General features: G+C 44.1%; 1 protein-coding gene and 1 long non-coding RNA gene across 2 annotated transcripts in view; both read left to right on the top strand.

Moving 5' to 3' along the window:
- The window catches only part of LOC147445096 (rRNA-processing protein), a 38,715-nt gene that overhangs the window by 1,763 nt on the left and 19,077 nt on the right, over window positions 1-17,875 (top strand). The window contains exons 4-5 of the mRNA XM_086527573.1: window positions 253-323; window positions 5,938-6,035. Of these exons, the coding sequence (XP_086383699.1) occupies window positions 253-323; window positions 5,938-6,035 (169 nt within the window). The remainder of the gene's footprint in view (window positions 1-252; window positions 324-5,937; window positions 6,036-17,875) is intronic.
- On the top strand, window positions 957-4,450 carry LOC147445097 (uncharacterized). Its single transcript, XR_015190082.1, has 2 exons — window positions 957-2,818; window positions 3,134-4,450. It is a non-coding gene; the product is annotated as an uncharacterized LOC147445097 (long non-coding RNA).

Raw genomic sequence — 17,875 nt, 5'->3', positions numbered from 1 at the left:
CGCTATTGCCGGCCACACTAGTGAAAACAAAAAGTAAGTAAAGATAATACTCCCAAACCAGGACAGGTGTCAATTGCTGAAAATTGGACGACCTTTGACCATAGAAATTGGGTCATTTCCCTCTCTATACGACGTCTTGCGCTCAAAAACTCATCTGGTTCTTCCTTCACCCCCCTCTCTCTCTCTTTCTCTCTCTCTCTCTCACATGTCCGGAAGCGCGAAGGAGAAGACCAGGCAGCGCCTTGGTAGTAGGGGAGGCGGTCTTACACTTCCTGCTTTTGTGAATGCCAAGTCGAAGCCTCGCTTCAACCTTGCCGATTTGCGTGAGTCTCTCTCTCTCTCTCTCTCTCTCTCTCTCTCTCACGCTAGGATGGCAGTAGCTGAATCGTTGGCTTCATCAGAGGGTTATAGAGTTAGAGGTCGATAAAGCTGGAGAGAGAGAGAGAGAGAGAGAGAGAGAGAGAGAGAGGCTAAACTTCTTTCCTTTTTTGAGTACGTTGTCTCTCTTGGGAGGAAGCTTATTTTATGGACACAACACCCACCTCACCGTCCACTTCATGGTAGGACCACGTATCTACCCCGCTTTTCAGCAACATTTTAGGTCATGCATCTACACCCTCAGGATCAGCCGTAGGATGTGTTATTTCATGTGGATCATAATGTATGCAGGATTGCTTGTTGGCACTTAGGGCTATGGTCATTGGTCATGATTGATAGGATTAGGGAGGATGAGAGAGAGAACCATTCATGGTAATGGCATGCTAATTAACACTTAAGCACACAAGAATTACACAAGAGAATTGGAATAGAGCGTAGACACAAAATGCTTATCTTATTGCTTGAAGAAGGAAATGACTACAAGAAGGCTCTTTATATAGAGCTAGGCTAGGCTTCTTTTCTGACATCATTGATGACCTCATACAAAGCTTCCAAATCAGCCAAGACAACTTGTAAGCTCGTATCCACACTTTTAAGGGGTTTTTCTAAGCTCATAACTCTTCCAAAATGCTTATACTATGTTTAGGAAGACACCTCATGGGGTATACTATGACTTGGGGCTACTTTTGGCATGCTACACCACCTAGGATGCCCAATTGATTAGAGGGAAGTCTCATGGATACAAATCATCATACTTTCAAGGAAAGGTTCACAAAGAAAGCCGAGATCATAGGCCGAAGCCCATTCCGAACAACCCTCCCCTTGGGCTTAGGATTATGATATACACACTTATTCATTCATACATGTGTCAAATAGGCCAATCCCCTCGAACAGGTGCTTTTTTCATCATCTTCACAATCATTGTCGTGGTTGTCATCTTCATTCTTCTTTTCTTCATCTCCATGTTGATGGTCTTCATCTTTCTTATTCTGCTTTATGTCGTCAATGAACTCTTCATAGTGCTTGCTCTCCTTCACCTTTCCAGATAAAAGAAAAGATAAATGATGTCTCCTTTAGACTGAAGCTGCCTGATACTTAGGAGGATTCACAATGCTTTTCATGTGAGTTTTTTGAAGCCTTTTAAAGGCGATGTGCCCAATGATGGGGGAGCCCGATGAGCAACCCGAAGTGGAGGAAAGCCAGGAGATACTCGTTCCAGAATAGATATTGGCACACAAAGATAGAAAGATTAAAGGTAGAGTGATTAGACGGTTCTTGGTTAAATTCAAGAACTATCCTGCATTGGATGCGAAGTGGATGGAGGAGGAGGACCTAGCAATACTCCTTAGATTTTGGAACTTTATCTTGAAGCATTCGGTTTAGCATACTCTACTCCGATAGAACCCCGATTTCAGCATGGGCGAATCTAGTGCAGCGGGCTTGCACAAGAGGGGAGTCACTTCGCTCCTTTGTCAACGGATTACCCCGATTTTTGATATAGTCACTGATGTCCCTTTGGGTTTCAGGGACACTGTTGGGCTGACAGTATTCTGCTGTATGACTTTATGAACTGGAATTCCCGAAAATGAAACTGATTGATTTGTACTTGACTTGTTTGAGTGTAGGAACTCAAAGATGAAATGACTGCAACATTTTGGTCTCATAAATCTGTATTGACATTATTGCAATAAGGATTAGTTAATCGGGCATCTGTGAGGTCTTGACTCGATCTAGATGTGATTACTAAATACATTGCCGATTAATCATGGTCTGAGATTTGGAATGAATTTGAATGTGATTTGTCATGTGATGTCCTATGATGTTAAGTGATGTCCTGTGATGTGATTGTTTATTTGGTACATGTGCTAGATGTGTTGTGTCTAGTGCGTCGGTACTAACAGTCAGTGTCTACTAAGACAGTTTATGGCCTCTGTTTGTTTTGCAGACGTAATCGAGGGTGATTACACTTCTTTGAAGAGGAGGGTATGCCATAAACTGGTGACGTGGCTGGTCTCCGGATATACACTTTGCAGACGTAATCGAGGGTGATTACACTTCTTTGAAGAGGAGGGTATACCATAAACTGGTGACGTGGCTGGTCCCCGGATATACACTCACACACCCTGCTGTCTGAAATGCGCCGACAGGTTGATGTGGTAGCGAACAGAAAATCCGCTGCAAAAAGCGCTAACATGCTGACGTGGTAGGCTGTACGGACAACAATACGGATGCTCTGCTTTTTGTGTTGAAAGGCCGTACGGAATTCCGAAAATTACGTTGGCCAGCTTTTGGGCATCATGCTTTAATTTTGAGAAGCTTTTGGAGTTGAGAAGCTTTTAATGTTATAAGATTTTGGGGCTTTGCTTTTGGGCATCCCTTGTACCAATAAATAAGCTGGTTGGGCCTCACTTCTCAGAGTATTTGGACGTAGAGTCTGAGAGTGAGCACTCGTCAACTCTCTTGTACTTTGAACACAAAGTGTGTGTATGTGCATAGGTGTGAGTGCAAGTTTGTGTGTTTCGTTGCCCATTGAGGACTTGCTTTCGTGTGTGTGTGTGTGTGTGTGAGAGAGAGAGAGAGAGAGAGAGAGAGAGAGAGAGAGAGAGAGAGAGAGAGAGAGAGAGAGAGAGAGAGCGTGTGTGTGCATGGATGCATGTCCTTCCAGTTTATTGTTCTTGTTTTTGTTTGTTTATTTGGTTTCTCTCTCCTCGCTCTCCCAAGACTCTTTTGACGGACGGTTTTCACTTGGATGTAGTTTTCAGAGCTTCCTGCAGTGTTTCCCTGGAGTTTCCTCTTCAGCTATGGTCTTCAGGAGCCACCTTCAACAAGTGGACTGCACGCTCTTCTGGATGAAAGCTCCTTGTTTGCTCCGGTGCAGTGCTTTGTTACCCACCATGTGCCATCTTGCTGAAGTCTCTTGGTGATGTCAATTGCCTCTTCACCCTAACCTTTGTCCCTTACTGCTCTCTCACTTCTGTTCCTCCATTACCTTTTGCTGTCAAATTTTACTAGCTGGCAGTCTTTGCCCGACATTGAGCTTCTCGTAGCTGCTCACTGTCATCTTCACCGTTGGTGGCTTTTGGTGGCTCAGGTTCTTGATTTACAATTGCAGAATGAGCTTTTGATCGAAGTACCTAGCTTTTAGTGGTTACTGCCATCCTCTCTCCATTCAGCTTGCCAGGGCACTTTTTACTCTCTTTAGGATAGGGTTTCTGTCTTGGCCATTAGGCTTTTCCGTTTGGCTACGTGCCTAGTTGTATCTCCTTTTACAATTTTTTGTTTGATGCCTACGGGCGTGCTATGTAAGCATTGATGTACTTGCTCTCAAAAATTAAAATAGGTACTATTTGGGGGGAGATTTTTCAAGTGATAATTTTGGGAGAGAGAGAGAGAGAGAGAGAGAGAGAGAGAGAGAGAGAGAGAGAGAGAGAGAGAGAGAGAGAGAGAGAGAGAGAGAATCGTAGATGCTCTACTTGGCCGCCTTCACCAGATGTCTGTTCCCCTCTTATGTCACCTATGCTGCCTGCATCGGTTTTTTTTTGTTTTGTTCTGATTGCTGTTTTTACGTAGGTATTTTTCTTTGTTTCTCATGCTTTTAGTTTGTTTAGCTTGCTTGCTTGTATGCCCTTATTTCTTTTGTGTGTGATGCTTGTGCTTGTGGATCTGCATGTGCTTGGGGTGAGTGCATTTTGGACGACTGCCTGTGGTTGAGGTGTGTGTGTGTGTATGGTTGCATGTTCCGCCTGTTTATTGCTTGTTCTTTTTTGGTTTTTCTCCTGTTTGATGGGTGATTTAGGTTTTGAATTGGTTTGGTGGGTGTGGGTTAGTGGGCGTGTTGGACGGTTCTAGCCTCGCCTTCAGATTTGCACCATATACTGCTTCTGCTTGCAGGTTGAAGAATGTCATAGCTCTGTTGATCATTGCTAGAGATGGCTAGAGGCTCTCCTCCCGGATTTTCGGTGCAAAGTCTTCTTGCGGCGGTAATGCCTCTTCTGCTGGGATGCGCCGTTGTATATGGCCTTGGAGACTTGGAGTTGGCTATTGGAGATTCTTCGGTGGTGTCCTCTCGACGTCAGGCTGGCCTATTCTACTTCAACTCTCTACTGCTTTCTTCCCTCACTCCCTTGCTCCTAGCTTTTGTTGTATTACCCATCTTTTGTAAACTTTGCATCACTGGTAGTTTTTCCCCTATGGTTTGTAACCATAGAATATTTTAGGGGTTTTTGTGACTATCAGATTGTTAGGTGCAGTGGAATGAATGTTTGAACTTTGCTCAAGATGAGTGCTCTGAACTGTGCTCAAGGTTCCCTTTGTTCTTATGGAAGGGAGAGCCTTCCGTTCTTAATGAGAGAGTGCAATGATCACAAACAAAGTGAATGGACACTGTGCGTGCAAGTGTATGAGATTGAGAGATAGAGAGAGAAGAGAAATACGACACCAAAGACGTTGTAAAACCCTCCTCCGAAGGCTCCACTCTCGTCGGCGAGAGTGGTCTACTATTGATTGCACAAACTGGTACAATTGAATGCATATGACTGATGCAAGTCTAGGCTAGATCGATGACGACGACGGTGATGGCGAGACCGATCTAAGGGCTGAAATCTGCTACTCTTTATCTGCTGTCCAAAAACGCTATGGGTTGAAATTTGTTGCGGCTGAAAACTGATGTTCTTTAGGGCTGAAACTGATGGTCTTTTAGGGCTGAAACTGCAGGTCTTCATTGCTGAAATTGAAGGTCTTCATTGTTGAAAATCGCCAAGGCTGAAATCTGTAAACGCTGAAAATCTGCAAAGGCTAGAACTCTCCAAAAATGCTAGGGCTGCAGATCTTCAATAACGCTAGATGCTGGGGCCTGCTGGCGATGACTTCTTGCTGAGGAAACGCTAGCCAAGAGCAAATCTATGGCGATGAAGCTTGAGGAAAAACGCTAGGTGTGGGGATGTCTTTGCTTGGAGGAAAGTCCACCAAAGGTCTTGCTGAGAAGTTGCCTGTTGAGCTTGGGCTCCTGTTGCCTCTTCTGCCAATTAGTGCTAGTTTAGGTTTGCTTATATACAAACTTACTCAATTCGCCCTACCTACTTTCCAACAAAAGTCACTGAAAAATAATAAGTGAAAAATGTCAAAAATACGGAAAATAGGCTAAATGCACTAGAAAATTCCCCTGAAGGATTCTGATGGATTCTGATGGGAATGCTTATGATCATGCTGTGTGCAGCCAGAGGATATGCATCTAATCTAAGTGACTGGTCATGCACGGTGTGCGAACAGACTCACAAAATTGCCAGATCACTTCCAAATCTAGACTGACTGGACTGACTGAACCCTTGTCGTGCTGTAGCTTGTCCACGGACACATGGGGTTGGATGTGTCAAGTGACACAGATCTTTTATGTGTGCGCCTATGGGCTGATGTAATGCCTTCGGGTGTGTAATTTTGATTATGTAATACAAAAGGTTACCAAGTCCCACTATTTTACCAGAGAGAGAGAGAGAGAGAGAGAGAGAGAGAGAGAGAGAGAGTTGCTCTAATAGTCTTAATTATTTCTGATTGTGGTCTCAGGAAAGAAGGACAAAGAGTTTGAGGATGCGAAAACGATTAAGAAATACAAAAAGTTGGTCAAGGGTTCACCTCGTGAAGAAGTAAGGCCCATCTTTGAGGTAATGCGTGTGCATGTGTTTTCTATGTGTTTCTACATGTGTGCATTTGTATCTACATAGGCTTTGTTGTAGACGTGTGCAAGGGTGTCTAGAATGTGCACGGTGTGTGTGTGTGTGAGAGAGAGAGAGAGAGAGAGAGAGAAATGAAATGAAATGATATATTAACGTCTACAAAAGGCCAAAATGACTTATGAGACCAACAAGTTACAAACTGATGAATCTAATACAAAGTCTGTGTGTGCAGAAAGAAAGACTAACATCCTAAGAAAAATGTTGTAGTGAAAGTTAAAGTGGGGGAAAGACTAGTGACTCTCTAGTCAATACAAAAGTACAAATAACGAGGGATGCAAGAAACTTAAGCTACTAAGAAGGCCAACATCGATCGGTGTCAGATCCCCTCAAATGTCCTCCATGGTCAAAAACCTTCTGTGTATCGTGTGTGGTGCGCCAAAATAATCCGAATCCTCCTCTGTAATCTCCGTCTATGTTGGGATGTAATCGTGGACGCTTGTATCTCCCTAGGTCCATCGCACGGTCAATCATCAGTGTGCCTCTAGTGGAGGTGGGATTCGGACTCTGCTGCAGAACCTGTCTGTCTAGCTGTCTAGTGGTAATGGCTAGCTTGAAATAGTCCGTAACCTACCGCCGAGTCTGTCTCTATGGTCACCTCAACAAGTAATCTCTATGTCTCCTCAACTCAAGTAAGAACAAACCGAAGCATCTCTAATCTAGGTACCCAATAATTATGGAAAGTGGTCCAAACCCCTCCTTGAATGGCGGATGTTTTCCTTTGCCATTTTGGCGGTTGCCTCGTCTTTCGGATGGTGTGAGGGTTGCTCTTCTTAGTGCATCCGAGCAGTAGTTCCTATGCCTCGTCTTCCAGATTGATCCCTGGAGACTGTACCATTCAAGACACATCTACTTTCCTTATCCTTAGAATGGCATGTTATCTTTTGTACAGGTGGATAGTGGTCCTTCTCGGACTAGGAACCAGTTACAGTTAGCTCGAGCATTTTTTACAATGGGGAGACGGTTTTCTTGGTTCTCCCAGATTTAGTTCCAGGTTCCACAGGTATATTTTACTTCCTTTTGGATTCGCCTATCCCTTGGGTGATCCAATTACACAGGCAGAGAGTGTTGGAGAGTTATGAAAATTATCCATGGTTCAAGTGCTCTCCCTTCAGAAGGGGATGTGTGTCACAAAGTGATGACGTGGCGGAGAGCAGAAACCCTAATTTCTGGCTGAAACCCTAAAATTCCTGCAAACCCTAAAATCTGCCAGAAACCCTAATTTGCAGCAAACCCTAATTTCTGGCTGAAACCCTAATTTGCAGCAAACCCTAATTTTTGCCGGGATGCCACATGGCAGCAGTTGGTACGGATTTCCGTGATTTGCGGGCTGCTTTTCTGGGCGACGCAATTTTCTGATGCTTTCTCTACGCAATGAGAAAGAGAGAGAGATGCTTTTGCTTTCAGTCATTGACTCTCTGTGAGAGAGAGAGAGCAGTTGCTTTTGCTTTCAGAAGCTCTCTGTGAGAGAGGGAAAAGAGCTTTTGCTTTCAGGCTTTTGCTTTCAAGCTTTTGGGGCTCTGCTTTTGGCATTCCTTGTAAACCTTTAAATAATTGGCTTAGGTCTTCACTTCTCAGAGCATCTGGACGCAGAGTCTGAGAGAGAACCCCGAGTCACTCTCTTGTACTTTGAACTGATTGATACAAAAAGAAATACCGAAAGGGGCGCCAGTCTTTGGGGCCAATATCTCTAGGCACGGAACTCAGCCAGTGCAAATCTATTGTGATCTGTGGATTGTTTGAAGTGGTTATTTGGTGCTGTCGCGATTGATTCTTGACTTGGAGTGTCCAAGTCTGCTACAGTGGTATCAGAGCACGGCCGGTTCCTCTTCTACAGAAAATCCGATCCCCAAATTTTTTCCGCGGCACCTATGGCTTCACGCAAGGATCAGTCGACTCCCTCTGCATCTGGAGATGCGGGCAGGGATCACAACGAAGATTCCGGCAGAGAGTATGGCCCGCCTCGGCCTACTCAGGCGGAGCAACGAAAGATGGAGCGACGCCAGTTGATCGGCGATGCAACGAAGATGATGCTCAATTTTGCGAAGGACCCAAAATTTGCAAAATATATGAGCGAGACTTCTTTTTAGGAAGTGCATGAGCAGTGGCAGAGAACCACTACACCCACTCTCAAGAAACCTTCTACTCACAAGAAATATTCAGAGAAGGAATTAGAAGAGGTGGTTGATGCATGAATCGCCCAGCTTTTTGACGTGCAAAAGAAAGCCAAAAAGCACGGCAAAAAGCAGAAAAAAAGCACCGACTTCTTAGGATATTTGGATCGTCAGTCAACTTTTGATAAGGCAAAGAAACAGAAGAAGCGTGTTCGATTTGAAGGAGTACCCAATTCTTCTTCTTCTTCTTCTGACAGTTCTTATAGCTCTTCAGATTCGAGCGAAGAAGACAGAAAAGGTAAAAAGCGAAGCAAGAAACAAAGCTTTGGAAAGGGCAAGAAAAAGGCAAAGAAGGCTAAATCTCGCCCAGAGATTGACAGTTCTACTGAGGACTCGTCTATATAGACAGCTCAGATTCGGATGACGGAAACTTTTATGCGGAGAAGAAGAATTTTTACAAAGCCAACCAGTATGACTTTCTCGAAGATAAAAGCAAGAAAGTCCGAGAGTTTTAAGGAAGGTGGCCACTCGATCAAGTTTGATACTTTTTTAGGATACTCAGATGCTTCGAAGGCTTTGTCTTTTATACAACAGTTTGACATCGCTTTCGTGGGAGGACGCTATTCAGAGCACTCCAAGATTCCGAGAGCTGCCTCTTACTCTAAGGGGAATGCTCGTACTTGGTGGTCCACGCTTCGTTTAAACAAGACTGCGCTAGTTAAATGGCTGAAATTTAAAAAGCTTTTTGTTTCTTCTTGGTTGACGCAAGAATATGAACGAGATATACGAGCTGCTTGGAACCATCTTCGGATGACCAAGAAAGATACAATCAATGCTTAGTGTGAAAGATTCTGGAGCTCTTTTCTACCCGCCTCTTCATTCAAGAAGATCTCGTTCAGAGAACAGATTGAGCGGTTTACCTTAGGTCTACCTACAGAGATCCGAGATCACTAGCTTCTATTCAGGAGTTGATGAGTCATGCGAAGTGGGGCTTTGCCATTCACTCTGGCAGTCTGACCTACCCCACAGATGAGGCCATGACACAACGAGCCGAACAGACTTCTGGGAATGAAAGTAAAAAGAAAAAGAGCAACCCAGAGAAAAAGGATGCACGACCCAAGCTTACTCGAGGAGAGAGCTCGCTTCATCAGAGAGGGGAAGTGCTTTGGATGCAGGGAACATGGACATATCTCCGCGAAGTGCCCTTAAAAGGCACAGAAAGAACAGAATGATAAAGACGACGACAGGCCTGAGAGGTTGAGAGCAGCTGAGGAACGTGGCAGAAAAGGCAGATAGAAAAGCAGAACTGGTACCACATGGCATGGGACCTGCACCGAATGAAAGTACAAACTTTGCCGCTTTTGGGGCAAAGTGAAGGATCAGGAAGCTCTTTTGAAGGAGCCAAGGCCAACTTCTTTTCACTTGGAATTGGCGGCTCGATTTGGAATTACGCCCGACAGACTGACGTCACAGGCGGAGGTAGTTCGACTGGCACCTGTGGATGGGATGTTGCCATCACACCGAGCATTGGCAAACTTCGTTTGCAATGACAGGGGTGTTCAGGGCACGCGAGTGACGTTCTACTCAGGATCCCTTGGTACCACAAGAAGTACGTGGCTGCCTACCGGGCCGAGAAAGCGACTTTGATAAATGAAGGGCTTAGAGATTGTACTTGATGAACTTCAGCTTCTTTACTCATTCTTTTGGGAGAGAACTGAACGATGGATAAAGGTTGAATATGTTTTGACCTGATCAAAAGAACGCCAAGATTTTTCTCCACACTCATGCCGATTCAGAGGGCCTGAAGATCAGACCATTGACCTGATACCTGGAAGCACGCCACCGAACCGGCCACCGAACCGTGTGAGCCGAGTACAGAATGAAAAGATTATGAACCCAGTGAAAGACCTCTTGGAAAAGGGTCTTGTCCAGCATAGTACTTCACTGTATTGCTCTCCACTGTTGTTGGATTTGAAGAAAGACGGATCTTGGAGAATGAGCATCGATTATAGCGCTCTCAACAAAATCACCATCAAGAACAGATTTCCGATTCTTAGGATTGATGATATACTCGAAGGTTACAGGGATCCTCATGCTTTAGCAGGATTCTTGAAGAGTGGATATCATCAGATCCGAATCGCGCCGGGAGACGTCTACAAGACAGCCTTTCGGACGACTTTTGGGTTATTTGAGTTTTTTTGGTGATGCCTTTTGGCTTAACCAATGCTCCTGCGACATTTAAACCGGATGATGGACAAGATTTTTCAAGAGTACAGGCTATTTGTTGGCACTTTCTTTGATGATACCATTGTTTTCTCCAAGAATGAAGCAGAACACAGAGATCATATGCTTCAGAGATATTTTTTTTGGGACACTTTGTCTCAGCAACAGGAGTGCAAATGGATCCGGCGAAGATAGACACTATCCGTGATTGGCCCGATTTGAAGAATGTCCATGAAGTTGAAAGCTTCTTGGGACTGTGTTCGTACTACAGACGGTTCATTCGAAAGTTTGTAGAGGTTGCTTCCCCTTTGCATATTCTTGATACAGAAAGGAGTCCCTTTCTCGTGGGGATCCACAGAGGTGACTGCCTTTCAGACATTGAAAGAGAAATTGACTACGGGACCATTTTTGACTTTGCCGGACTTGCAGAAGTCATTTGAAGTATATTGTGATGCTTGTGGTCGTAGTCTGGGTGCGGTCTTGATGCAAGAAGGCCATGTCATTGCTTACAAGAGCCGATTGTTCTCTAGCCGGAGATGACAGCACAGATATATGAGAAAGAGCTTTCGACGGTTATCCATGCTCTTACTCAGTGGCGGCATTACCTACTCAGAGCGGATTTTACTGTCTTTACAGACCATCAGAGTTTGCGCTACTTCTTGTCATAGAAGCAGCTTTTGGAAAAGTAGATGCGGTGGGCGAACATCTTGTCACAGTTTCACTTCCAGATTGTCCACGTGCAGGGACAAAAGAATGTGGTGGCAGATGCTTTGTCTCGGAAGCCATTGGTTCTGGCTTTTTCCGCGATACATCATAGGAGCTTCGAGGATATGGTCGACCAGTATGCCACAGATACAGATTTTGCAGATATTTTCACACGGATACGGGATGGGGAGACAATAGCAGGATACTCCCTTCGGGAAGGCTACTTGATGAGAAAAACCATGTTGTGCGTTACACAACCGTTGAGGGAAAAGGTTATGACTGAATGCCACTGTCCACCTTTTTTACGGGTCACCGTGGCATTGCTACCACCATGAAAGGGGTAGAGAGATACTTCTTTTGGCCGAGACTCAAAAAGGATGTGAAAGAGTTTGTGCGCAGTATGCCAAAAGGTCAAGTTTGACAGGCATAAGGCACAGGGATTGTTACAGCCTTTACCCATACCCACCCACCCCTGGGAAAGTATTGCAACGGATTTCATTTTTGATCTCCCGAGAACACATAATGATCACGATGATTTTCCGATTACATGGCAGAAAGTATTGCAGTGGATTTCATTTTTGATCTCCCGAGAACACAAAATGATCACAATGATTTTCCGATTACATGGCAGAAAGTATTGCAATGGATTTCATTTTTGATCTCCCGAGAACACAGAATAATCACGATGATTTTCCGATTACATGGCATGTCTGAGACGATTGTCTAAGACAAAGACCCCAGATTTATGAGTTTGTTTTGGAAGGCAATTTGGGAGAACATTGGCACGCGGTTGCAGTTCTCGTCATCGTTCCACTTGCAGATTGAAGGGCAATCTGAGATTGCCAATTCAGTGGTTTTAGATTTATTGAAGTCTTGTATCTTGGATCATAAGACTCAATGGGAAAAGAACCTACCTTTGGTGGAATTTGCCTACAATAACACGATACACTCTTTGACGGGGAGGACGCCATTTGAGATTGTTGAAAGTGTTGCGAAGGTTCCATCCTTCCTGAGCACGAAAGATTAGATATTTGAAGCGGATGAATATTCGCGAGATGGATATGGCTTTTGCCAAGGTTTGCGAGACTTTGCAGAAGTCTCAAGAACGACAGAAAAAGGCAGCGGATCACCATCGTCACGACTTGAAACTGAAGGAGGATGATTGGGTGCTCTTACGGTTTGAGAAGGCATGCCTACGAAAGAAAAAGGGAAAAGGAGAGGCTTTTTCCAAAGCTTAGTATGCGATACTACGGACCTTTCCAGATAACTGAAAAGATAAATGATGTCTCCTTCCGATTGAAACTGCCAGATACTTGGAAGATTCACAATGCATTGCATGTGAGTCTCTTGAAACCTGTTAAGGGTGATGTGCCTGATGATGGGGAGCCTGATGAGCAACCCGAAGTGGAAGAAAACCTTGTTCCTGAACAGATTTGGCACATAAGGATACGAAGACTAAAGGTAAAGTCCGAAGGCGGTTCTTGGTTAAGTTCAAGAACTTTCCCGCATTTGATGCGAAGTGGATGGAGGAGGAGGACCTAGCAGATACTCCTTGGATTGTGAAACTTTACCTCGATGCTTTGGTTTTAGCATAGTCTACTCCAAACGGAACCCGGAAATTCAGCTTGGCCGAAGATCTGGTGCAGTGGGATGCACAAGAGGGGAGTTACTCCGCTCCTTTGTCAACAGATGCCTTGATTTTGATACTAAAGTCACTGATGTCTCTTTGAGCTTCAGGGATACTGAGAGCTGACAGTATTCTGCTGGATGACTTTATGAAATGGAATTCCTGATAATGATACTGATTTGTTTCTTCACTTCTTTTGAGTGCAGGAGCTGATAGTCAAAATGACTGCAGCATTTTGATCGAATAGACATGGTTGCAATAGGGGTTAGTCAATCGGACATCGATGAGGTCCCAATTGGACCTAGATGTAATTCTTAGCTACATTGCCGATAAATCATGCTCTAAGATCCAAATGAATGTTGAATGTCCTGTGATGTCGTGTGATGTGACTGTTGATTTGGTACATGTGCTAGATGTGTGCCCCTAGTACGTAGGTACTAAGAGTCAGTGTCTGCTAAGACGGTTTATGGATTTTGTCGGTTTGGCAGGCGTAATCGCGGTCGATTACAATGCTTTCAAGAGGGGGGTATGTCACAAAGTGATGACGTGGCGGACAACAGAAACCCTAATTTCTGGCTGAAGCCCTAAAATTCCTGCAAACCATAAAATCTGCCAAAAATCCTAATTTGCAGCAAACCCTAATTTCTGGCTGAAACCCTAATTTGCAGCAAACCCTAATTTCTGCCGGGATGCCACGTGGCAGCAGCTGGTACGGATTTCCGTGATTTGCAGCGGGATTTGCGGGCTGCTTTTCTGGGCGACCCAATTTTCTGATGCTTTCTCTACGCAATGAGAAAGAGAGAGAGAGGAGATGCTTTTGCTTTCAGTCATTGACTCTCTGTGAGAGAGAGAGAGAGCAGTTGCTTTTGCTTTCAGAAGCTCTCTGTGAGAGAGGGAAAAGAGCTTTTGGGGCTCTGCTTTTGGCATCCCTTGTAAACCTTTGCTTGGGCCTTCACTTCTCAGAGCATCTGGACGCAGAGTCTGAGAGTGAACCCCGAGTCACTCTCTTGTACTTTGAACTGATTAATACAAAAAGAAATACCGAAAGGGGCGCCAGTCTTTGGGGCCAATATCTCTAGGCATGGAACTCCGCCGGGCCAGTGCAAATCTATTGTGATCTGTGAATTGTTTGAAGTGGTTATTTGGTGCTGTCGCGATTGATTCTTGACTTGGAGTGTCCAAGTCTGTTACAATGTGGAGCCAGCTTGGGAGTCAGTTTGTGCACAAGTTGTGCAACGAACAAGATTGACAATCTATTTGGTGGCTTTCTTTAGCACCTTGTTCTTCTCTTGGAGAACTTGGGAGCATGATCTTCTCTTGATCTTGCCATGTTAGCTACAGTCTCATTGATGCGTGTTCCTTTCTGTTGGATGTTTATTCCTGATTCACTCTGAGAGTGGGGTGATATTCTCTCATGTGATGTTCTAGACAATTGAAGATCAGTTACAGTTTCAGTCTCAGTTCTGATGAAGTTCCTTCAGATACAGTTTGCAGTTCATCATTCTATACGATGGTTTTGGTGCAATTCTTTGGTTCTTCGTCATTGGACATATAGTTCCTTAGTAGCCTCGGTAATGAGCCTTTACCCTCAATTTTGATGTATACTTTTGGAGCGGTCAACAACAGTACCTTCTGTAGATGATGGTTGTGCGACTTGTGAGTCGGTTGGCCTGAGGAGATTCTTGATAGAGCTGAATTTACTTTATACTGACATCATTGTACTTCTCGGACATCTTTCGGGGTTGTGGTTGGATGGTATGATGGCCATATATTATCGACCTCGGAGTTCTATAGTAGATATCCTCGTCCACTAAACCCTCTCTTTACAGCTGCAAATTGCTCACTCTAGCTTCTTGGTCCGAGTTTCTTTTCAAGAGCTAAGAAGGGGTGTTAGAGTTCAGGCATCTCTTCGGATTCATCCAATCGGTCCCAGTTTCTCCCAGGGACAGGTGCTACGGAGTGAGGGTTGTTTTGTGGCTGTGCCTGTTGGGTTAAAGGCTCAAATGGCCAGCCCAAATGACCCCTTTTGTGACCTTTGGCCAAGTTCACATTGAACTTGGCCACTAACTTGAAAATGGTCCTATACTTTAATAAAGGGAATGAGAGCCCAATCCACTCTCAACTTATTCCCCTTACAAGAATCGTGCAGCCTCTCTCTCTCCCCTACTTCGACCTCTCACGCCCCCATCTTTGCACACCAACGCCTCCTCTCCAAGGCTCAAGTCTTGCACATCTCCTCGTGCTCTATCACTTGCACACATTGTTGCGCACTCATCAATTGGTATCAGAGCAAATTTAGGGTTTGCTTCCAAACCTGCAAACGCTGATTTTCAGCCAACGAGGTCAACTTTCACGCGAGGTTTTGCAATTTTATCGTCAAAGGACTCGTCCCCGGACACTAGAGGGCTCCCGGCTAGTCAAATTGACTTCAAACAGGCTGAAATTAGGTCAAAATCAGTAAATTACAGGTTATGACAGGAAAATACAGGTTTCGCAAATCATGTATTAAGGTGAGGGAACATCTTTACTAAGTCCTCGCTACCCGAAAACAAAGAAATTGCTGAAAAACAGGTCCCAAAACAGGTATTTTCAACAAATTTCAGATTTACGTAGGTTCTTGTAACTGTATTTTTGATGCATCTACATTGAAGAAAGTGCAAATTGATGCAATTTATGCACATTTGACAAGTTTTGGCGATGTATGACCATTCGTGGCTCAATTTTCTGATATTTGATGCTACAAATTGGGGCTTTTGCTCATACATGCTTCTAAAGGCTGTGCATTAGCCTTATGTATGTCTTGTGAGGCTAAAAACAACTAAAATTGTTGTTTTTGAGTACAAATTCACTTGCTGAAATTTCCTGCGCAGAAATTTCAGAAATTGTTTTTTTGTGCCTAAATTGACCCATTTTGCCCCAAATTGCTCCTGTGACTATTTGGAGATGTAGTGTACACTTCTGTGAGGTTATACTCCGGTGTTGGTGCATTTTGCCCAAAAATTCAGCGTATTAGCCCTCTTATTCGTGCATATATGGCCTCATCTTCTTCGGATGTGAAGAATCTCTTCGAGATTAGGAGGTTTGATGGAACAGGTTTCGACCTTTGGAAAGACAGGATCCAGGGAATCCTATTTCTTAAGGATTGTGAAGGGGCACTTGAACAGGTAAAGCCAAAGGATATGTCGGATGAAGCATGGGTTAGCCTGAACTGGAAGGCAGTTACATACATCAAAATGGCCATGACCGATGAGACAGTCATTGATTTGAAAGGTCTTACAAATGCTTTTGATGTGTGGGAGAAGTTAAAGGCGATGTATGAGAATACGAGCCTGTCAACCAAGTGCATTTGATGCGAAAACTTGTTGGCATGCAGTTAGACGAGTCCAAGAGCGCTGCAGAGCACTTGTCGTTGTTTACAGGTACTTTGTAGCAACATGATTCAGGTTTGCCTCCTTTTGATGATAAGCTGAAAGTTATCTTCTTGCTTATGACCTTACCTGATTCATGGGAAACATTGGTGGTTTCATTGTCGAATAACCCCAATTTGACCTTTGATGGTGTTAGGGGTTCTATCTTGAATGAGGAAATCATGAGGAAAGCAGGTGGAGAGGGAGGCAGCTCTGCCAACATGGTTAGAGGCAGGACAGAGAAGAAGAATTTCTATGCACAAAGGAGTAAGAGTAAGAGTAAGGAAAGGGGAAATGCCAGCAAAGGCAAGGGTGATGCGACTTGCTATCAGTGTGGCAGGAAAGGTCACAAGAAACCCGATTGAAGGTACTACAAAGCCGAGTTAGAACGGAAAAAGAATGGCGGAGACAAAAAGAAAGAGAAGAAGGAAGTCAAGACAGATGCACAGGACAACTCAAAGGACAAAGAGAAGGCCAATGTGGCTTATAGTGTTGTGATTGAGGAGCTGTCATATATAGAGGACATCTTGTGTGCCACTTTGTCAGAAGATGATGCTTATGACCTTGATGCCTCTCTTAATGTTCATTCATAGGACATGCAGATCACCAAGAGTGATCTTATTGATGCTTTGTTGACTGTCAATGATGTATTATCCCCGACTTGGATAGTTGATTCCGGTGCTTCATTTCATGTGACTCCTATCAAGGAGTGTTTCTCTACTTTTGATGCAGGCAAGCATGGCCATGTATACCTTGGAAACAATCATGCATGTTCCATTGAGAGTATTGGCACTGTGCATCTCTCCATAGATGGCACAAATGAGCTTGTCTTGCATGATGTTAGATATGTGCCGGGAATCAAGAAGAGTCTGCTTTGTGTTGGTCGGATGGATATGCATGGTTACAGCATCTTGTTTGAGAGAGGATCATGGAAAATGACTAAAGGCTCAAGGCTGATTGTAAAGGGCACAAAGAAAGGGACACTTTACTGCATGCATGGAAAGGCCATGTTGGGCAAGTTTATTGCGTTGGCTGAAATTAACTCTCACATGGAGTTATGGCACAAGAGGCTTGGCCATATGAGCCAAAAGGGCCTTTCTAAGCTTTGTACTTTGAACAAGCTTGATGCTAAAGGCACAAAGCTTGACTTTTGTAATGAATGTCAATATGGCAAGCAAGTAAAGCGTTCTTATTACTCCGGTGTCTCGTAAATCTTGTGTGCTTGATCTTGTACATTTTGATGTATGTAGCATGCCTACTAAGTCTATGGGAGGTGCATGCTATTTTGTCTCCTTTGTTGATGATTGTTCTAGGAAAATTTGGGTTTATTTGCTTAAATCTAAGGATGAAGCCTTTGATGCGTTTAAGAAATTTCATGCATTTGTGACCACCCAAACAGGTAGAAAGCTGAAATGCTTATGTACGGACAATGGGGGAGAGTTCACAAGTGCTGAATTTAATAAATTTTGTGAAAATTTGGGCATTAAGAGGGAGCTTATTGTGCCATACAGCCCCTCTTCTAATGGTGTGGCTGAAAGATTCAATAGGACACTTTGTGAGAGGGTGAGATGCATGCTGTCCACAATTAATCTCTCTCATGGATTTTGAGGAGAAGCTTTGAAAACTGCAATGCATATATGCAATCGATCCCCTCACATGTCTTTGAAAGGTGACATCCCTGAAGAGGTTTGGTCT

The sequence above is a fragment of the Adiantum capillus-veneris genome, chromosome 13 (genome assembly GCF_014529385.1).
Source record: "Adiantum capillus-veneris isolate H3 chromosome 13, ASM1452938v2, whole genome shotgun sequence".
Lineage (NCBI taxonomy): Eukaryota > Viridiplantae > Streptophyta > Polypodiopsida > Polypodiales > Pteridaceae > Adiantum > Adiantum capillus-veneris.
Note: the sequence above shows the minus strand (reverse complement) of the source record. Positions and strands in the feature narration are given on the sequence as shown.